Consider the following 23809-nt stretch of genomic DNA (forward strand, 5'->3'; position numbering starts at 1 on the left):
TTTTAGGAAGAGACCTGATTGTGGGCTAGGAAATGTAGGGTGAGTTATCAAAGTAATAAATATAAGTAAGCCCATACAAAGAAGTCTAGAAATATCATAATTAAAATGAATTTTATAATTACTCTAAAAACTTATTCAGAAAAAGCCTCTAGGATAAATATGTGTCATTGGAAGTGTTTTAAACCTTTTGTTTATTTCTTAAATGTTGAAATGGCAAACACCTTTCTGAAATGCATACTTGAAAATATGTTAATTAAATGTGAAGCTCCTAATACCTTTGCTATGTAAATAGTGAAATTCTTCAAGTACAAATATAGCAAGATCATTTGATGTCATAACTGGTTACTAATATAAGAAGCCATTTAAGTAAAGAAATATGTATATTAATTGGGAAACTAGTTACCTGGCAATCCTTTAGCAATCCCTCATCAAACTTGTGAAGACAAGAACCACCTCTCCAAAAACTGGTAAAAAGAAAAGACAATACCGTCTCTGATAACACTTTAAGAATTTAATTTTAAAAGACTACTTTGAGAACTGACCTTAACAGAGAGAACAGGAGCGTTTGGACTCATTTGAAACAGAATTTCAACTCCAATTAAACTCTCATGGAACTAAAGGAATATTTCAGAAAATTGGCTGAATAAAAAGGAGTTAAAACTAACTTTAAAAGTCATTTGATGCTTTTCTGACACAAGAAGAACAAAGGCGAGTTAAAACATGTTGCATATTCATTATTCAGACTGCTCATTCAGGAGACGAAGGTGTCACCCAAGCCAACTCTAAAGTCATGAAGTAGTGAAAGAAGGACAGCAACCAATTTTAAATCTACATAAGACAAACAACAGGTGTGTTTTCCTAATTTCATGGAAGTAGGAAGGAAAGAGTATAAAAAACTCCTCAGAAGTGAGCACCCCCGTACACACACCTCCTGCTACCCTGCTTCAGCAAGAACTCTACAACTCACCTCCATAAGCAAGCTGACCCAGACAGACAAGAAAAACAGAAAAGAATCAAGAAACCATCTCAAGGAACAGCTTCCCAACACTTCAACATGGATTGTTGAGAGGAAGTTAACTAAGACACTTGCCAAGAGACTAGATTTAAAACTCTTGTAATGATTTTATTGGAATATGAAATTGCTATTGTAACTTAAAATACTAATAGTTAATCTGTCGCTTAAAATACTAACAGTTGCTTGTTAATCACCAAGTGATTAGAGCAATGGTTCTCAACCAGAGTTACACAGAGGTTTTCCAAGCAGGACATCAACTCATCTAGATATTTGCCTAGTTTTACAACAGGCTACATAAAAAGCACTAGCGAACTCAGTACAAACTAAAATTTCATACAATGACTTGTTTATATTTCTCTATACATGATACACTGAAATGTAAATGCAGTATTTATATTCCAACTGATTTATTTTATAATTATATGGTAAAAATGAGAAATTAAGCAATGTTTCGGTCATAATGTGCTGTAACACTTTTGTATTTTTATGTGTGATTTTGTAAGCAAGTAGTTTTTAAGAGAGGTGAAACTTGGGGTACACAAGACAAATCAGACTCCTGAAAGGGGTACAGTAGTCTGGAAAGGTGGAGAGCCATTGGATTAGACTATGTATTCCTGGAGAGTACACAGGGTAAACAACGGTAAACAGAGAAATAGTGGGATTTAATTGGATTTAAGAGTCTTAATATTTGTAACTGGCCTGTCTCTAAGACAGCTCCTTATATGGCTTCTTCTAAGTAACCGATTTAAAATATTTCCTTCAATTTCATAGGATTTAGTTAAAATTACTTTTTATTATTATTAACTAGACAGGACCCAACAGCCCTTAAATTCTTTTACCCAATCATAAACAGCCTTTAAGTATCTAATTGGACATTAAAACTGGAGTCATAATAATTTTGGGAAACAATACACTTTGATCTTAATTTACCAAAGGGAAAGCATTCCTCAGAGGTGTTCACTCTGTGGGGCATAATCTCTGTTAAAAGCTCTCCACAGAGAAACATACAGAAGAGATTGTAATGGAAGTAACCAGCTTAACATTTATGTTCGGTTATTCGTGTTGTTTAATGTCCTTTTTTCCTTCCTTTAATAATAAAATAACACTGGCTAATAATTGTGATGATTTTGCTTGTTCTTAATCATGGTGTCCCCTAAAAAACGTTAAAGAACCCCTGTGACTAAAGCAGTGGGAGCCACACCCCGGAGTTGGCAGCAAGAGAAACAATTAGTAACAGCTGGTCTACCATTTCTTGGTTCTGTAAAACAAATATTTTTAGTAATTTTTAAAATAAAATTCTTTGGTGTCCACCAATTAAAATAAATAAAATTCCTTTCTACCACACAGGAGGGACCCACACCTACTGAGGCTAAACAGGCACACCTGGGCTCATAGGGAAGTTCAGGGCATGGTGAGACTCCTAAGGCTTGCAGTAGGAAAGGTGCGGGAAGCCCAACTAACCTTATAAGACTAACAATACATGGAGGCTAGGGGCCTCCCGCTGAGCCTTCTCTAGAGCTTGTGGGAGCTGAGGGTTAGGGAGGCCCCTGAAAAAAAGACTTGAGTGGGGATGGAGGGCTGCTAGTTTCCTTGTGGTCTCACAAGCCTCCAAAGGCCTATAGAGATTAAGGCCTTATGATGCACTCCAGCCAGTTGGGAAACTTACCCTGGTAGAGACTTCTCCTAGGTACCTCCTAGGGATTGCAGAGTCTTAGAATGTGTGCATTAATAAGGCTTCCCAATTGCAGACATCAGGAAGGAAGGAATGCCCCTTTCTACGCACTCTCCCCTCCACCATCCCAAGTTAGGACTTCAAAAAAATAAGGAAATTCCGACATAAAATACTTCATCAAGGTGAAGTTAAGGTTTCTGTCCTTGGTTGGCATGCTTATTATCTTTCAGATATATTAGAATCACACAAGAAATTAGAAGTCTAAGGAATTCAGTTAACAACATTTTAAAGTATGGAAGTCAAGATAGCCAAATTGCCATGGTTTTGCCCCAGAAGAAACCACTGAATGTCTGAGAGGATTCACTTATAGAGGCAGAACTAAATATGCATTTTTTGTTATTCTAGGTTTGCTATCTGTTAACTTAGAGAACTATAACAATCTACAAATATTAGAAGAGCACTAAGATGAGGAGAAAATTGTTTAAGGTGGTGCATGATGGTAAAACTGGGAGCAATGGCATGAAACTGAGGAAAAAAAAATTTCACAAGCTAGCAGGAAAATGTTTGTACTAAACTCTGTTGGACTGTGAAATAGTCTCTCAGTGGATGTGGAAGATGGCCTGGCACTGGAGTATTTTGAAATGGACAGAATTTTGCCTAATACAGTCAAAGTCCTCTCATATCCCTAATTTTTATGATTTCGCATGGAGAACAACTTTTGACTGTTACTACAGGGACCATTTTCCATCTATTTCAAGAGGAGAAAAACCTTTATTTTTTTTTTCTTGGTGCTGGCATAGAGAAATTTGAAGGAACAGTCTGAGCATCACACAAGTGGTATGTTTTATGTTTTGAAGAGCTTCATTTAATGATGGTGCAAGAAAAGCTGCTATTAAATCTGGTCAAGGAAAGGTAAAACACTTGTAATGAAATTCAAAACTCTCAAAAAACTTTATTTTGTCATTTTAACGTCTGCATAAGCACGATGCAGATCTGAATTAAACTGAATGCTATGTGACAAGCTACAGAGGAAATCAGGCAAATCCAGAGTCTACCCTTAGGAAACATTGCAAGGCCTTCCTCTTTGAGAAGCTGCCCACCTAGATTATCACTACAAAAGGTTTTTTCCCCCCCTGCTCTCCTGCTGGTAATAGCTCATCTTAAGTGATCACTCTCCTTACAGTGTGTATGATAACACCGATTTTTTCATGTTCTGTGTGTATATAAATCTCCTCACTGTATTTTCCACTGAATGCATCCGATAAAGTGAGCTGTAGCTCACGAAAGCTTATGCTCAAATAAATTGGTCAGTCTCTAAGGTGCTACTAGTACTCCTTTTCTTTTTGCGAATACAGACTAACCCGGCTGCTACTCTGAAACCTTTCAGCCATATGTGTCATACTCAATTCAAACACTCCTTTTATTCCTAAACTCCTAGCAGCTGCCCTCCCCAAAGGAAAACCCTACTCCAAGCAGAGTTTTGACCCTGTGAAAGGAGAGGTATCAAAGACTCATGAAGTTCAACAGGGACTTCCTATTGCTAATGATTAGGCATGGAAGGTGCTCAGATACAACAGTGATGGGTGACAGCATAAAATTCTAAAATAGATTAGATTAGATAAGATAAATTTCATAATCTGGAGCCTCACATCCACAATAACATTAAGAGAAGAAAATAGTCATTTTTTCTATCAGGCTTTTCAGCTTTGACTGAGTTCTGTCAGTTATTTTCTTGGCTTGCTTTGACTGGCTGCTGCTTCCTGGAAAGTTGGAGTTGTAAGTATGTGTACTGTATTTGAATGGATGTCTGGATGTTTCAAACCTCCAGCTGGAGTTTGAGCTTTGGGAACATACTGGAATATTTAGGTTTGCTCTTGTGTAGGTCCTTTTTACAGTATTTCACGGGAGAATTGTGGACGACTTTCCCCAATCTTATATGCCAATGCATCTTCATTGATGGGTTATTGTACCAAAGTGAGAGCTGTTTCAACAGCTGATTCAGGTTTATCGTAATTTTTCTTTTCATATTATATTTACTTTCAAATAATAAAAAAAAAACAAGTTGGTTCACAAATTAAGTGAGAGGAATAGTAAAGACACTAGTGTTTAAAGTCCACCTCTCCCACCTTGACATAGTACTGCTACAATTATTATCCAATTTCTCCTACAGAGACACCGGGTAAAATTTCAGTAGCTATTCTAACTTTCAGTAACCCCTTCCACTGAAGCATGATGCCAGTTGACTTGACCCTCCCTATGCCAATGGTAAAGTATACTCTGAATGCAGCACTGCCTTTCAATCAATTCATGTTCAGCTGCTGTATTACTGAAATGAGTGTCAGCTACAGAAACTTTAGGATGGTTTTGATGGTAGGGTTACTACAAAAGTGCTGCTGAAACCCCAGCTTGCAACTCACTCATAGAAGAGGCTGGAGGAAAATGCTGCTGATACATTGGGGCAAAGGAAATTTGTGCTTGTTAAGTATCATTAAAAGCTATACCCACATACACATTGAAGATAGCAGGTCACATTTCCAAACTGTTTTGTGGAAGGTTCGCCAAGCAACTCCCAGTGACTTGTATGTGCATAATGTGGCTGTAACACCAAGCAGGGATTTGGGAATTTATTACAGTATTTTCAGAGGCAGCTTCCATTCAAAGTAACACAGAATTACAGCCCTCATTCAGGAAATCACTTAAGCACATTCTTGACTCCATCCCTATCCAGGAAAAACATGTAAGCATGTGCTTCAGTGCTGTTTTGAACAGAGATGATTTTCTGAATATCCAGAGCTCAATAAAAATGTTCCATTATTGATATAAATTTATGGTAATGACAGGATTTTGCCACAGCAGCTGAAATTTTATTATGATTTTAAATTGCATTTTACCGTTGAACACAATTTTAGTTATTTAACATCTCTTCTCGTCTGGTAATGACCAAACCCTCCTACAGAGAGAAAATTATATATTGTGAAAGGGTTGGGCCAGATGGCTACAGGAGAGTAATAGAAGGCAGATATATTAGCCCCAGGTTAAGTAGGTCCCTTTTCCCTGGGTAAGGTAACAGGGAAGGTTCCAGAACAATCAGGAATCTTCTGGAGACAATTAAGACAGACAGGCTGATTAGAACACCTGCAGCCAATCAAGAAGCTGCTAGAATCAATTAAGGCAGGCTAATCAGGGCACCTGGGTTTAAAAAGGAGCTCACTTCAGTTTGTGGTGTGCGTGTGAGGAGCTGGGAGCAAAAGGTACTAGGAGCTGAGAGTGAGAACGCGGACTGTTGGAGGACTGAGGAGTACAAGCATTATCAGACACCAAGAGGAAGGCCTGAGGGTGAGAATAAAGAAGGGGTTGGGAGGAGGCCATGGGGAAGTAGCCCAGGGAGTTGTAGCTGTCGCACAGCTGTTCCAGGAGGCACTCTAGACAGCTGCATTCCACAGGGCCCTGGGCTGGAACCCGGAGTAGAGGGCGGGCCCGGGTTCCCCCCAAACCTCCCAACTTCTGGTCAGACACAGGAGGAGTTGACCTGGACTGTGGGTTCACGAAAACGGCCAAACTGAGGGCTGCCGTGAAGCTCCAAGGCGAGCAAATCCACCAAGCGTGAGACCCACCAAGGTAGAGGAGGAACTTTGTCACTATATATATATTAATATTACCTGAAAATGCACTTTTTGGTCAATGTGAGGCACACTAAACTGTTTCAGGAAGCGTTCATCTTCACTCCAGAACAGGCGAATGTCAGGGATATCATAGAGAATCATGGCCAGCCTCTCTAATCCCAGGCCAAATGCCCAGCCAATTTTCTCCTCAGCACCAGCTGCAATAAACAAAGATAAAAATCCAAGGGCTTAAGTGTGGCACATGAAAAATTGCTAATACAATGCCCCTCTCTTTCCCAAGGAAGATGCTAAAGAAGCATGAAAGGAAAAAAGTCTGCAAGTAATTGTCAGATGATGGAGCTAAAGGCTGATCCTCATCCCATCAAAGTCAGTGGCAAATGTGATCGAGGAAGCATGACCGAGTTCAAAAGTAAGCAAGGCTAGTGACCAGGAAGTCTTGCTCACATGGCTCTCTGGCTGCAGTTAGATTTTGAAGACACAATTAGCAGCACTGTATATTGCCTTCCTTTACATTACTTCTCTATTGTGCTTATAGGTTAAATACTTAACATTTTATTCAATTATGCTGTATAACACATACAAAAATTAGTTTACAATCCAAAGCATTTTAGTTGGGCTGATAGGCCAGGCCAGTGCACAGTTAACACTGTCACTAGCATTTGGGAGGATCGAAACTGTCCCTTTCAAGGTGACAGTAAGATCAATTCAGACCACCAACTGTATGCATACTTTGCAGAACAAACAGATTTAGGACGCTGCTAGTGTTAATAACAACACCTCTACCCAGACAGCTCTCAGATCAGCAGAGGCTTTTGCACCTGGAGAAAGCTGTTACTCCCAGATAAGCAAGGTTCTATTACTGTAGCAGTTAAATAATAATTAATAATTCTTTGTACTTATATAGCACTCTGTATGTGAGGATCTCACAGATCTTTACAGATGTTCATGACACAAGACCCCTGTCAAGAAGGTGAATATTCTTATCTTCATTATTTACAATAGCGTAAATTGAGGCACAAAGATATTAGAGTAATTTTTTTTAAAAACGGAGCCTAAAGTTAGACTCCAAAATCCACATATAGACAGCTGCCTGATTTTCAACCGTGCTAAGTTCCCAACAGCTCCCAGTGAAGGTCAGCCTTGTAAACAATCAAGCAATTGCCTAAATGTGTATTTAAGCTTCTGTTTTTGAAAACCTTGACCTAAGAAATGTGCCCCAGTTCACAGAGGAAGCTGGTCATAGAATTCTGTTTCCTGATTTCTGTCTTTGTTACCATCCATGGAAGAAAACTCCAGCAGGGAGCCCATAGGAGCCCTCTTGTAATTAGGGTAATTTCTACCGCCTAGAGATGCACTGTCCCCATTAGTGCAGAAGAGGAACATCACATAGTCCTAGATTTTTGAGGGCAGACATAACAAGAATTAGAAAAGAAGCATAGTCATTGTTTTGATTTATTTAATTAACCTGAATCTCCTTATGTTACTTAGAATACTGAGTCCCTCAGCAGGATTCCTGTGCGCTTTATTTAACAACTGGCTCACATTGCACTTTCCAGACAATTGCAGTGGGAGGTTAATCCACTTTATAAAGAATAATCCATAGCAGGGATAGTCAATAGGCAGACCGTGGGCCAAATCTGGACCGCCAGACACTTTTGAACGGATCGCAACACCTTTTTATTTACTTATTACCTTTATTATTGGGTTTTTTATTATTTTCTCTGGAGGCAATAACTTGACAATAACTTGACAAAGAAATCAGGACCTTGGCAAAAAATAATTGATTACCCCGATCCATAGAGTCAGAACTGTAAATACCCTGCACTATCCTTCTTAGGGTACAGAGTGAAGTACACATTCAGGTTTTTTGAAAGCAGACAAGATAAGAAGCAGTCTCTGCATATACGTCACACTAAAAAGGGTGTATTTTGCAAGTTTGGTTACCCCAATTTTCAGATCATATAAAGGGCAGACACAAAAAGACACAAATGTCACCAAATGACTTTGTTTTTTTAAACTCATACTGAAAAAATAAAGGAAACTGAAAGCAAAGGCTGCTGCTAAGTCATTTGGAAGCCACTACAGACGACTATGTTAATTACGAAGACACAATAGCGACTCCATAAAGTTGCACTGGGCTTTGTGCTTAGCTTCTCTGCTTTGAACATGATAATGTGCCCTCCTCAAATTTAAAGCACTTATTCTTTTAGTGTAGAATGAATTTTTGAAGAATTTTCATGTAAGACTGTTGATTAGTTTAAAAGGTATAAGTATTTAAAAACTGAGAAATTTGTATAATCTACTCTCTCAGCATATGGACGCTCCAGAATCCAAGCGTTCATTTAAAAATAATTATGTTTGTAGTCCTTACAGATGTGAAGAAAAGATGAACCAAAGGCAGATCAGTGTTACAGTGTGGTCTTCCTGAACTGTATCCCTTTGCTGTCTTGTCACTTGCCTCCTTAGATGATAAACTTTTTAGGTCAGGGATCACAGGTAGAATCCCAGCCATACTCAAGTCAATGACAAAACTCCCACTGACTTCAAAAAGGCCAGGATTTTACACCATATCATTGTACAGTGCCTAGCACAACGGGGCCCTGATTTACTCTCAGAGCACTACTTAATACATAATAAAAACAGAAATAGACTGCCTGAGGTAATAGCTCTGGAAGGTATGAACTGCCACTGCTTGTCTCAATAGAGGAGATAACTCTGAAACCTAAAGACGTCAATTTAAATGCCAACAACGTTAACTATTTCACTAACCAATCCATGCAACAAACCTCGATGCCAACTCTGCCCACATATCTACACCAGCGACACCATCACAGGACCTAATCAGATCAGCCACACCATTACCGGTTCATTCACCTGCACGTCTACCAATGTAATATACGCCATCATGTGCCAGCAACGACCCTCTGCTGTGTACATCAGCCAAACTGGACAGTCCCTACTTAAAAGGATAAATGGACACAAATCAGATATTAGGAATGGCAATATACAAAAACCTGAAGGAGAACACTTCAATCTCCCTGGAGACACAATAGCAGATTTAAAGGTAGCCATCCTGCAGCAAAAAAACTTCAGGACCAGACTTCAAAGAGAAACTGCTGAGCTTCAGTTCATTTGCAAATTTGATACCATCAGCTCAGAATTAAACAAAGACTGTGAATGGCTAGCCAACTACAAAAGCAGTTTCTCCTCCCTTGATGTTCACACCTCAACTGCTAGAAGAGGGCCTCATCCTCCCTGATTGAACTAATCTCGTTATCCCTAGCCTGATCCTTGATTGCATATTTATACCTGCATCTGGAAATTTCCACTACATACCTCTGACGAAGTGGTATTCACCCACGAAAGCTTATGCTCCAATATGTCTGTTAGTCTATAAGGTGCCACAGGACTCTTTGCTGCTTTTACAGATCCAGACTAAGACGGCTACCACTCTGATATTTCGCTACTGCTCATTTGAGCAGACAGAACTAACAAAGGTGACAAATTAATCTGATGACAAATGGAACTGATGACTGTATATGTTTTTTGATATGTAAAATTTTAGCAGAAGAAGGTCTTGATCTAGACTGTTTTTAAATATTACTAATGTGCATATTTTGAGTTATGAACAATTTAATAACAACCATTTCTGTTTATTCTGCAAAGTTTAACGTAATATTATTTGACAAATTAATTTACTGTAAAAATAAAGTGTATTTCATGTCAGTTATTTATTTTTTAGATGGAGTGGGTGCCACTGCATATTTCTGCAGTATGTGCATATGGTAGCCAACTGAGAAAGCATTCTTCATCCAAGCAACTACCTTGCAAGCTCAGCACTTCAGTGGCTGACCTATCCATAAGTACCTGCTCCAAGAACTTATCTTTCAGGTCTCCTGAACACTAGGAAGCCCACAGGAAGGAAACTGCTCTCCTGAAGACTTTCTGAATTTTAGGAGGCATACGTAACAAGGTTCTCCTCAGCTGGCTACCCTACTTGAACTTGTCAAATCCCTATGGCACCCTCAGAACACACCCCTCCTGCTGTGTCCCTTCCCTGCTGTCTTGTTTTCTATTTGTAAATTATAAGGCCCCTAGGCAGCAAAACATTTAAGCATGTGCTTAACATTAAGCATATGAATAGTCCCAGTGCAGTCACAGGGACTAGAGCATATTCTTAAATGCTTGCTGAACGGGATTTCTAAGGTGCTTAAAGTACATACTTAAGTGCTTGAATCAGGGTCAAAGCATATACATTTTTAAACACACATATTTCATGAAAGTACAAAAGTTATCACTACAGAATTTATAGATATAAAATGTACATGAATAAAAATTAAACACCTATACTAACAAGAAATTAACTGCTTGGGGCAAGTGGGCAAGAGAAAGTGATGAGGGAGCTGGAAGTGACTGCCACAGACTTAAAGCTGGGATGGAGACAAGCTGAGGGCTCACGAGTGAATCTGGTCAGGCAGCAGGTTTAAGGGAACTGGGGAAGCAATCATACGTCTCTGTTTAAAATGTCACAAGCCAATGGAGATAGCTTGAACATCTGTTCAAGCTTTCTCCACCTGGCTCTCAAAGCTTTCAGGCTGCCAGGCTCTTGATGCTTCATGTGGAAAGATCTGACCACTCAGCAGTGGAGCATCATTGAAAGTTTCTTTGCCCCATACACACAGTTTTAAAGCAGCCCTTCTCTCCGGCCCCAGGGTCAGTCTCCCATCCTGGGTCCTCAGTCCTCATAGATAAATACATTATATATATTAAAGGAAAAATCCCCCCCACAACCACTCAAACGCCACCAAGAAATTCTCCATTACAAATCTTTGTTAATATAGAATGAAGATTACTCAAATGTATTTCAAACACAAACGTGGACACAAACACCAAAGAAATCATAAGTTAAGGAAAAATACATGACTAATAGAACACGATTCTCCAGACATTAGCCCACTACCATCACACTGTTCAGCCACTCTAACACTCTCTACTCACTCAATCTCTGTACCAAACAACTACAGATAATTCAATGTTCTTTGGGATGAACTAGAAGGTGCTATACTCTAGCTAAGAGACATATCCTGACCTGCCAAAGCCGAGGGGTTAAAGCTACTGAATCCTTTATTACAGCTATGGATAGAGATATACATTTTTCTAAGGAAACAAAGAGCTTTAAAGCCGTGGGTGAGATAAGGACTTTTCTACCACTTAAGATTTTTAAGCTCTACTTTGTAACTTAATTTTAGGATCAGGTTAACATTCTCTCATATGCATCTCAATCATGCTTACTTTTATACCTATACTGCCTTTTATTATACAGTTTCCCCATTACTTCTGTAAAATTGCCAGTAAGGAATTAGTTTATTCAAGACAACTAAACTGAGTCTTGGAACTATGAGAAGGGGCAGTTACTAAGAGGTGAGAGAAACTAAGCAAGTGGTTTGCATCTTGCAGCCAAATCAGCACAGAGCTCCAGCCCCTCAGGGCCATACATGCAGTATCGGGTGCGGCCCACATTGGTAAAAAGGTTAAGAACCACTGAACCAAACACTGATCTTAAGGCTGAAGCAGCACCAGGAGTGGAAAAACAGATTGGGTACAGTGTGTGCTGTAAATCAATTAATCCAAATCTGGCAGACTAAGGATTAGAGTGAGATGATAAAGACCTCTCTCCTCCCCCCGCTTTAAAGATTGTTATTGACTGTTAGCTTGATCACCTTTACTGACTGAAACTGCAGGTAGAGATGTGGACTCTCAAGTAGCCAGGACCCAACTATTATGACTTAAATTCCACTCAGAAACTAATCTACAGCCAGACAATACTACAGAACACAGGTGTAATGTAATGAGCTCTCTGCATGAAACATTGCTTAACGTGTAGCCCCATGTCACAGTACTCTAATCTTGAGGTGAGAAATGCAAGGTAGGAATTAGAAAGGAAAGGATGCACTCTTCTTGCCTAGCATAGATGAGGAAAAACAGTCTTGGCTACAGCTATTACCTAGTAGCAGATGAAGATCTAATAAAACCTCCAAATTGTGAACATGAGTGATAAATCACAAACACACTTCCTCAATCAACAGGGCTGATATACTTCTCTGCCATTTCTCCTGGTTGCATCCCTGAATGTATAAGCATTATTCCAGTCTTATGTGCATTGACCCTCTGCCCGTCATCCTCAAAAGTCCGCAAAAGTCGCCAGTCTAATATAGATGCGTCTAGGAACAGGGTTAGAAAAGCATTCCATAATGAGGTCAGATGAACAGAATGTTAATCAACTGATGCTGAAAACGTATTAAAGTTCTGCTGAACTGATCTCTTCATCTGAAACAAGAATCAGAACTATTTATATTATCTTTAATCTTCCTGATATCTGCTGGGAGAGCACTACAGCAGTGCATAGACAATCCAGGAAGTTTTTGGAAAATGTAGGGGACAATTTCCTGGTGCAAGTGCTAGAGAAGCCAACTAGGGGGGGAGTTTTTCTTGACCTGCTGCTCAGAAACCGGGAAGAATTAGTGGGGGAAGCAAAAGTGGATGGGAATCTGGGAGGCAGTGACCATGAGTTGGTTGAGTTTAGGATCCTGACACAGGGAAGAAAGGTGAGCAGCAGAATACGGACCCTGGACTTCAGGAAAGCAGACTTCGACTCCCTCAGGGAACTGATGGGTAGGATCCCCTGGGGGAATAACATGAAGGGGAAAGGAGTCCAGGAGAGCTGGCTGTATTTCAAGGAATCCCTATTGAGGTTTCAGGGACAAACCATCCCGATGTGTTGAAAGAATAGTAAATATGGCAGGCGACCAGCTTGGCTTAACGGTGAAATCCTTGCGGACCTTAAACATAAAAAAGAAACTTACAAGAAGTGGAAGATTGGACAAATGACCAGGGAAGAGTATAAAAATATTGCTCGGGCATGTAGGAATGAAATCAGGAGGGACAAATCACACCTGGAGCTACAGCTAGCAAGAGATGTTAAGAGTAACAAGAAGGGTTTCTTCAGGTATGTTGGCAACAAGAAGAAAGCAAGGAAAGTGTGGGCCCCTTACTGAATGAGGGAGGCAACCTAGTGACAGAGGATGTGGAAAAAGCTAATGTACTCAATGCTTTTTTTACCTCTGTCTTCACGAACAAGGTCAGCTCCCAGACTGCTGCGCTGGGCATCACAGCATGGGGAGTAGGTGGCCAGCCTGCTGTGGAGAAAGAGGTGGTTAGGGACTATTTAGAAAAGCTGGACATGCACAAGTCCATGGGGCTGGACGCGTTGCATCCGAGAGTGCTAAAGGAATTGGCGGCTGTGATTGCAGAGCCATTGGCCATTACCTTTGAAAATTTGTGGCGAACGGGGGAAGTCCCGGATGACTGGAAAAAGGCTAATGTAGTGCCAATCTTTTAAAAAGGGAAGGAGGAGGATCCTGGGAACTACAGGCCAGTCAGCCTCACCTCAGTCCCTGGAAAAATCATGGAGCAGGTCCTCAAGGAATCAATCCTGAAGCACTTACACGAGAGGAAAGTGAACAGTCAGCATGGATTCACCAAGGGAAGGTCATGCCTGACTAATCTAATCGCCTTCTATGATGAGATTACTGGTTCTGTGGATGAAGGGAAAGCAGTGGATGTATTGTTTCTTGACTTTAGCAAAGCTTTTGACACGGTCTCCCACAGTATTCTTGTCAGCAAGTTAAAGAAGTATGGGCTGGATGAATGCACTATAAGGTGGGTAGAAAGTTGGCTAGATTGTCGGGCTCAACGGGTAGTGATCAATGGCTCCATGTCTAGTTGGCAGCCGGTGTCAAGTGGAGTGCCCCAAGGGTCGGTCCTGGGGCCGGTTTTGTTCAATATCTTCATAAATGATCTGGAGGATGGTGTGGATTGCACTCTCAGCAAATTTGCGGATGATACTAAACTGGGAGGAGTGGTAGATACGCTGGAGGGCAGGGATAGGATACAGAGGGACCTAGACAAATTGGAGGATTGGGCCAAAAGAAATCTGATGAGGTTCAATAAGGATAAGTGCAGGGTCCTGCACTTAGGACGGAAGAACCCAATGCACAGCTACAGACTAGGGACCGAATGGCTAGGCAGCAGTTCTGCGGAAAAGGACCTAGGGGTGACAGTGGACGAGAAGCTGGATATGAGCCAGCAGTGTGCCCTTGCTGCCAAGAAGGCCAATGGCATTTTGGGATGTATAAGTAGGGGCATAGCGAGCAGATCGAGGGACGTGATCGTCCCCCTCTGTTCGACATTGGTGAGGCCTCATCTGGAGTACTGTGTCCAGTTTTGGGCCCCACACTACAAGAAGGATGTAGATAAATTGGAGAGAGTCCAGCGAAGGGCAACAAAAATTATTAGGGGTCTGGAACACATGTCTTATGAGGAGAGGCTGAGGGAACTGGGATTGTTTAGTCTGCAGAAGAGAAGAATGAGGGGGGATTTGATAGCTGCTTTCAACTACCTGAGAGGTGGTTCCAAAGAGGATGGTTCTAGACTATTCTCAGTGGTAGAAGAGGACAGGACAAGGAGTAATGGTCTCAAGTTGCAGTGGGGGAGGTTTAGGTTGGATATTAGGAAAAACTTTTTCACTAGGAGGGTGGTGAAACACTGGAATGCGTTACCTAGGGAGGTGGTAGAATCTCCTTCCTTAGAAGTTTTTAAGGTCAGGCTTGACAAAGCCCTGGCTGGGATGATTTAATTGGGGATTGGTCCTGCTTTGAGCAGGGGGTTGGACTAGATGACCTCCTGAGGTCCCTTCCAACCCTGATATTCTATGATTCTATGATCTTCTATCTCCTTTAAATTGATGCGTCAGGCTCCTGAGTGCAATCTAGTTTACATTACCTCCTTAAACAAGGATGTATCTTTCAGACTCTGCATGCTACATAAGCCACGCTTCAGGAACTCCAGAAGAGAAGAAAACATTCAATTACGCCTACCTATGAGGGGAAAAAAATCTGGGGTTCTTTTTAAACTCACATTTGGAATAATTTTCTAATAACTGCTTTGAGAACATAGCTTTGTCTCCTGGGTCAGACTGATCTGTTCTGTTTGCTTCACTTGAAAACTCAGTAAAAGAACTTTAAAGCCTTTGACTGAGTTTTTAATATTTATGTTTATTTTTGTTCCATAATCAAAATAGCCTTGAACACACTAAATGGAGAGCCTATTTAAGAATAACTCCCAAGGGAAACAATCACTCCTATTAACTATCTTCTAATAAGTAATTAACACATATTATACTTACTTGTCAATATTTCACTGGGCTAAATAGCCAAGTGGGAAAGGGTCCTGCTTCTATATGCGTTTTGGGCAGGAAGAAATAGATAACTAGAACAGAAAAGGAGAGAAGAGGTAATGGCAAAAGGAGAGAGATGGGGAAAAGATGGCAGGAATGGAAGAAGAGAAAATTCCCTTCTCCCTTCCACCTGATCATCTCTCCTTTTTATCCCCCTTCACTTCTTTACCTTTTCCTTTCCCATGTCTTGATTTCTCCCTTCCCAAACCTCTCATCTTTTCCATCTTCCACATTCCTAAACTGAATCCACTTCCTCCCTTTTTTCCCCAAACCACCTTCTCTAAAGTCCAAGGATGAAACCCTGCCTCATTGAAGTCAGTGGCAAAACTCTCACTGACTTCAATAAGGACCAGGATTCTACCAAAATCTCAGAAACTTTTCTAACTTATATAAATGAACACCGCCATAAACTAAACTTTCTCAAACTCCATCATCTGTATAAAGTTTCCACTCAGTTCTCACGTGCAATTCAAGATATTGGTTTTGAACCCAAAGCCCTTCATGGTCTATGTCCCAGCTACTTTAGAAATTGCCTCTCTCTTTGCATTTTACGCTAAAGTTATGAACAGCTGAGATGCTCAAATTTTAAGGCCTTAGAGTTGAATGTCTGGGGGTTGGACATCCCCAGTGGATGACATGGGGGAAGCAAATTCCACTCATCTGACAAAACCCAAAGTTGCTAACCTTCCGAGCATATTGCCCATCTACTTCCCCAGATTTTGCCGAAGGGTTTGGATGTTGCTTTATTTCAGCATGTGTATGTTGAGTGCCTGTTGCATTGCTAACATTTTGTCAACACTGGAGAGACTGAGAGGTACTATAGTGTTCAGAAATTCAATTATAAACCTAATTTATCAGGGGTATAAACTACAGCTGGACAAATTCACTCCCAACAAGTTTATTGCCCAGATGCAAGTTTCTTGGCAAAATTTCACCCTCATTAATTCTGGCTGTTCTCTGTTTTACTAGGGTGGTCTTTTCTAGATTTTCTCAAAGAGAAACAGATACCACGCAATGGCTGAGTCCAAAAGAACATCACATTTTGATTCAATTACCTGCTAGTATTTTATCCTTAAATTAGGTGTGGGATGTCAAAGTAGCTAACAGACTGAAAAGTAACACTTTATACACACACCACTTCACCGAATATTATTTTGCATGTGATTGAGATTTTCTTTAAAAATGAAATAATTAAAAAAAAATCTGTAAAACAGGTTATATATGATGAGTGCAAATTTTGTTCAATATATTTGGAGGCAACTTGGTATATGGGTTAGAGCAGGGGACTGGATGTTGCAAGCTACTGATGATTATCAGGTTTCTGGGGCAGGTATCGTCTTGTGCTTCTATATTTGTACAACGTCTAGCATAGTGGGATTGTGGTCCATGATTGGAACTCCTAGTCACCACTGGAATAAAATAAACAATAATAATAAACTCCAGGCTCCATACACAACTCTGCTACAAACTCATTGTTGGTCTTTGGAAAGTCATGATCAGCCTGTGCATCACTTTCCCCACTCTGTAAAATAATGCACATATTTATAAAGGGCTTTGTGATCCTTGGACAAAAGGCCCGACATATATGCAAAATATTATTAACATCTTCCTGCCACTACTTGTATACTACTCTCAAAAGTTAAGAAAAGCCAGAATTAAGGCTGCCTATGCAATATTAATTAAGCTTCCTTGTGTCTATGAATTATGATATAGTATTTAACTACATGATCACATACTATCTTTTCCACAGGACTCCTGTGCTCGGGCTGGGGGCAGCACGTGGAGCCCCATGGCCCCCCTGCCTAGGAGCTGGCTGCTTCCAGGGCACAGCACTGTGCCAGCCAGCACAGGTAGGGACTAGCCTGCCTTAGTGCCGCAGCATCGCCGAACGGACTTTTAACGGCCCAGTCGGCGGTGCTGACCGAAGCCGCCAGGGTCCCTTTTCAACCGGGTGTTCCGGTCGAAAACCGGACACCTGGTCACCCTATAACAAACATACTACCACTCTGTGTAGTTGCAGCCTGCGACTGCCCTGGGCTGCTTTGTTTCTGCCTCCAGTAGGGAGAGCATCACAGGAAATCCAAAGACTGCATAAGGAGTGTACAGAAAGTGTGGCATCTCTACACTTCCTGGAGGATTTATTTTATCGCACAGTAATCTGAAAAACTGTGTACCAAAGGACAGTTTCATATGAACCCTGCCTCATTCTATTTAGTGTACATATCATGCAGGATGGCTTGTTTTGTTGTTCAGAAAATAGCAATGCAAGATACATTTTATCTATTTTCTTCAAAACAAAAAAATCCCCAGAAAATTCCATAAAAAAGAGATTAAAAGAATGTAAAAGTTGCAACGTGAAGCTATCAAAATTCTGGAAATGTCAAATTTAATGTTACTTGAACAATCTTACGTCTGCTACCTCGTTCATATGTATTGCAATAAAACTTTGTTTGATATAATTTTTTGTGTGTAATATAAATCAAACATTATTAAGGTTGAAAAGTGAAACTCTCAAAAGTTAAGAAATGCCAGAATTAAGGCTGCCTATACAATATTAATTAAGCTTCCTTGTGTCTATGCATTCTTTGTGTCTATGTCTATGCATTATGATATAGTATTTAACTACATGATCACATACTATCTTTTCCACAGGACTCTTGCTTCATCCACTGCACAGGACAGATGGTGCTCACTTAATGAGCTGAGTCATTCATAAATATTAATTAATTTATTTCTTCAACACCCTTGTGCGATGAGGAGATATTATCATCCCCATTTACAGATGGGGAACTGAGGCACAGACATATTAAGGTCAAAAGTATCCACTAATTTGGGGTTCCCAATTTGAGATGCCTAGGGCCTGACTTTTCAGAGTATTAAGCACTATATATCACTTAATGTGTTCAAAGTGCAGCTTCCACTGACTTCAGCTGCAGCTGAATTTCTGCAAATCAGATTCCCAAGTTTCAAGTCAGGCACCCAGATAATGAGGAACACACAATTAGTGATATACCCAGTGATATACCCAGAATCACACAGGAACTCTGTAGCACAGACAAGAATGGAATCCAGTTCTCCAGGGCAGCATTCAAATGCTTTAACCATGAGACCTTCTGTTCCTGCAATCTCCTACTTCATTCATTACACACTTTTCAAATTCTGCAACAAATGAGTATGTGTGAACTGTGAATTTTCAAACGCTTATAAACTGGCCAAATTTGTGTGGAATTTCACAGGGATGTGTGTAAAAGGCACCTCGCTGATTCTGAGGCCACAACTCTCCCCTCTTGCCGTCAAATTTCAAGTCCCTGCTCCAAAGCATCAGGGAGCTAGGGCTTTTCAAAGAAAAGGTCACCAGAATTTTTTTTTTATCATGGGAAAAACAATATATTTTTTTCCCTCTATCATCACCATTGGAAACACCTGAAGCATTTCAGGTGAAAATTTCCAGAAAAATTCAGCCTGAGGCAAACATGCAGCGCAGAAAATTTCAGCTCAAATAGTTAAAGTTTAGTCAAGTTATAAGCAATTGAAAGCACTATCTTATAATGGGAAATGTTGGGCAGATTTAATAATAGACGGTGCTACCAGCCCTGCCTGTACTGACCACAAAAGGCAACATTTTAATATCCATACTCATGTTGAATTGTACCTTATTCCATAAGCGCAGTCTCTTCGGGGAGAAAGATACCATTCAATGTGAGTAAGGGTATCAGAATCTGGTCCTTACTATTTTTCCCCAGAATACTTGCCTCACTCAGTAAACAGGATGGATGGTGAATGAGACAGGATGAACAGTAAAGAAGAAGATGGACTGTGTCTAGTGACTGAGGCAAAACTTGGCCCATACACCGGGCACCTGATAAAAACCTAGCGAAGTCAATAGAAAAGCTCGGATTGACTTCCATGGGCTTTGAATAAGTTCCTAGACAAATGGACTAATGAAAAGCTGCCTTATTCACGGAGCAATGTCTATCCTATGCACTGAATGAGGCAAGGGTCCTGTGGAAAAAACAGTATGTGACCATGTATGCAATCAAAGAGTACATCCTAATGCATACACACAAGGGGGCTAATTAAGGTTGTACAAGCAGCTCGAAATTTGGCATTTAGTGACTTTTGAGTACTTCACTTTGGAACCTTAACTACTTTTCAATAAGAGTTTTTTAATGGAAAAACTCTCAATGTATGTACAATGTAAGTGAAAGGTCAAGGCTTTCCTTATTGGCTATTTTAATTCACTGCTAAAATATTTAAATAAATTAACAGGCAAGTCAATCCAGCTTTTGTTCTTTGTGAGGAAAGAATATATTAATAAAATCTCTTGTTCAGTAGAAAAAAATTGCATTTTAGCATCCTTACCAAAAAGATTACTTTCTCAAAATAAGTTACTAGTTCTCTGTTTCTTTCTACATGGTTGGTAATTAATTTGCTGCTGTTGTGCATAGAACTTAATTTAGAGTAAATAATGCCACTGTCACTTAAATACTTGAATGACAAAAAAAAGTCAAACTCTGTAATTCTGTAATTCCTATGTAATGACAATTAATGAAATGCTATTTTCCACTAGGAATTATTTTAAGCGTTAAATAAAGGAGTTATTGTTCCTTTTAAGATTTACTCTCATCATCAAACTGCATCTCTCTTATTATCTGAAATATAATTAGAAGAAGACTTTAAAAAAACATCCAGACAATTCTTAATTACATCTTCTTTTCCATTCTTGTTTGAGAGTTGACAACAATCACTACAGAAACTCACAACGAAGTAGGACTGAGTGGACTTGTAGGCTCTAAAGTTTTACACTGCATTCAAAAATAAAAGTTATTTTTTGTACATAATTCTACAATTGTAAATTCAACTTTTATGATAAAGAGATTGCACTATGGTACCTGTATTAGGTGAATTGAAAAATACTATTTATTTTGTTTTTTATAGTGTAAATATTGGACACTTTGTATTCTGTGTTGTAATTGAAATAAAAATATTTGAAAATGTAGAAAATATAAAAAACTATTTAAATAAATGCTATTCTATTATTAACAGTGCGATTAATCACACAATTAATCGCGACAGATTTTTTTTAATTGCGCAATTAATCACAATTAATTTTTTAATTGCTTGACAGCCTTACAAATTAGGCTATTACTAGTTTTTTTCTTTGTTACATACAGAGGTAGCAACATTATAGAAACATTTAATGAATCTAGCCTCACTGTTGCGATATAGACATTATTATTATCCTGATTTTGCAGATGGTGAAATGGAGGCACACAAGTAATTTGCCCAAAGTCAAAAGCATATCAATCCTAGAGTTAGGAATATATCCCAGAACTCCTGACTCCCAGACTGATGTTTTAACTGCTAGACCACACTTTTACAAAAGTCTAGGTTTATTAAAGTTAACACAAGATTTAACTTTTATATTCCCCGAACAATGTTTACTGCACATATACCCTAACAGCACAACAGCATTAACAGTGTTGAGAAATGCTACATAAAGCATGTCACATATGTAATGTGATCCAACTATGAAAACCTTTTTAATTTCCGGAATTATGGTATTAAAATTTTAAGCCATTATGTTGCATTAATACACTCTTTGCATAAAACTGTAATTATATAGTTTCAAATTACTTCATCTAATGAAGTTATTTGTAAGTAATTTGCTGCGACAAACTGTGAGAATAAAAGAATTAAGATCTCAGAATGGGTATTCCCAATTCCTTAAAGTTAATTTTTGTCAAAATACACTGTGGGTGTTTCAAACAAGCATAGCTATCCATAACTCTATACCTCTACAACTAGACATATATGAATAATGTCCACAATTACCTCAGATAAGAAATATGTATAAGGGATGTAAACTCTCCTCATGCTTTACGGTTTGAAGAAGCTTCCCCTACGAGCAGATTATTCCATACTTTTTGTGACAAAGTTCCTCCTCTACCTTGGTGGGTCCTGCGCTTATTGGCGGATTTTGCTCGCCTCAGAGATTCACAGTAGCCCTCAGTTTGGCCACTTTCGTGGCTCACATCTGCCATTCACTCCGATAACTCATCACTGGCCAGCATGGGGAAAAGGAAGGAGAACAATTCCCACAGTCTCTGCTGGTCCACCTAGTGGGTCGGGAGACAGGCCAGGGACCTTCCCCTCTGGTGGGACCCACAGTCCAAGTCAACTCTTCCTGTATCCAATAGGGAGTTGGGGGGTTGGGTTCCAGCCCAGGGCCCTGTGGATCACAGCTGTCTATAGTGTTTTGTGTAACACCTGTGTGACAGCTACAACTCCCTGGGCTACTTCCCCATGGCCTCCTCCCAACACCTTCTGTATCCTCACCACAGGACCTTCCTCCTGATGCCAGATAGCATTTGTACTCCTCAGTCCTCCAGCCGCATGCCCTCTCTCTCTCTCAGCATCTTGCGTGCATCTCACTAACTGGAGTGAGAGTCAAGGTGTCCTGATTAGCCTTAATTAATTCTAGCAGCTTCCCAATTGGCTACAGGTGTCCTAATCAGCCTGCCTGCCTTAATCAGTTCTAGAAAGTTCCTTAGTGTTCTGGAATAGTCCCTGTTATTTTACCCAGGGAAAAGGGACCTGCTTAACCTGGAACTAATGGATCTACCTTCAACACTCTTTTGTAGCTATCTGGCCTGACCCTGTCACATTGTCTATTATGGGGTTTCTTACACTGTCCACTGAAGCACCTGTTACTGGCTATTATCGGACAGAACAATGCACCAAGCGGACCACTGGTATAATCCGGTACAGAAATTGCTATGTTCCTCTCAATTTATTTTCCATAAACATGCTTTTCAGTTTACATATTTCTAAGGATGCAAATATAATCAAATCAATAGAGTTACACGTTTGACTTGGTATTCATGTATTATTAACCCAACAAAGTCTTCACCATCCTCTCAATTTTCTCTCCAGGTCCAATGATATGTTGCATACCAATGGCTCGGTGGCAATACATGCAATTATGATAAGAGAGTTCCTCAGTTATCAAGCATGTCTTTTACCTTTGTTTCCTGTTTTGTATGAACATCTTAAAATATCCATCATCAAAACAAAACTAGATAAATAAAGTTACATCTGTGCAATTATCCCACACAGTAGGTAGGAATTTATTACAAGTACTTTATCTACAATGTTTATTTAATCCATCCAGTCAGTAGTCTCAAGACTGATGAGATCTGCTTTGATGCTTGTTCATGCCTGACAGACCTAAAGCTTCATATTTGTTATGCTGCAATAAAACAGATGTTTGATGCTGGAATCTGGATGGCAGTGATTTTTTTTAAGTTTCAGCAAATGTTCATTTTGGCCCCCAAAAATCAAATGGAAATAGATAGGGTTTTACTAGGAAAGAACTCTGCCCCAATATGTATGTGTTATTTAATTTAAATTAAAGGTAATATTTACTTTCTTTAAAGGAAAAAACTACGAGCACAAGTTCTGAGTAATACAACCTTTCTCCCCAACACCCCCACACTCCCACCGCATAATTCAAACTAATAGGTTCCTTGATTCAAATAAAGAAGTTGGATATGAAACAATCTTGTAATCTTCTTGTAACTACTGGACTGTACTGGTGCTTGTGCATGAGACAAAGAATGAACTACTGTTATTACAGGAGAGAAAACAGAATGCAGGAGAACTAAAAGGAGAAAGGAAAGCTGTAAAACACTGGGGAAGATTGTCAGCTGGTATATATAGCTCTACCTCCACCAACATCAATGGAGCCGCGCCAATTTACATCAGATAAGAATCCAGCCCACCACAGGGCCATCTCCACTGACAAAAGGATTGGACTAAATGTTACATTGTTTTACAGAGGACATATTTGTCTAATAGTGCAGTGAGTATGTTAAATTCAGTAAAATTGCCAGTTCATTTATTCATTTCTTTGTGTATGTTTTAGAAAGCCTTAGTCAATATTTACAATACATTCAGATGATCACTTCAGATGAAGTGAATAGCTCTTTATTATACCTATTTTGCAGGTGGGGAAACTCAGGCACAGAAAGGTTACCGATTTGCCCAAGGTCACAGAATGAGTGAGGGAGAGAAGCAAGACTGCACATAGGAGTCTGACTTCCCAGTGCACTGCTCTTAAAAAAGTTTTATTTTCCCTCTGAATCAGTGTAAGATATTGATGTTTCCAAATTTTTGAGCTCTAGATTCACAGAATCACACAG

The 23809-nt window shown here is 39.7% G+C and overlaps 1 protein-coding gene across 6 annotated transcripts in view; it reads right to left on the reverse strand.

Moving 5' to 3' along the window:
- The window catches only part of FARS2 (phenylalanyl-tRNA synthetase 2, mitochondrial), a 361394-nt gene that overhangs the window by 151732 nt on the left and 185853 nt on the right, over positions 1-23809 (reverse strand). For 5 of the 6 annotated variants that reach the window (XM_077810682.1, XM_077810684.1, XM_077810683.1 and 2 more), the window contains one exon: positions 6347-6507. In XM_077810682.1, the coding sequence (XP_077666808.1) occupies positions 6347-6507 (161 nt within the window). Of the gene's footprint in view, positions 1-403; positions 465-6346; positions 6508-23809 lie in introns of all 6 variants that reach the window. The other variant, XM_077810686.1, reaches the window with a different exon arrangement.

This window comes from Eretmochelys imbricata, chromosome 2 (assembly GCF_965152235.1).
Source record: "Eretmochelys imbricata isolate rEreImb1 chromosome 2, rEreImb1.hap1, whole genome shotgun sequence".
Classification (NCBI taxonomy): domain Eukaryota; kingdom Metazoa; phylum Chordata; order Testudines; family Cheloniidae; genus Eretmochelys; species Eretmochelys imbricata.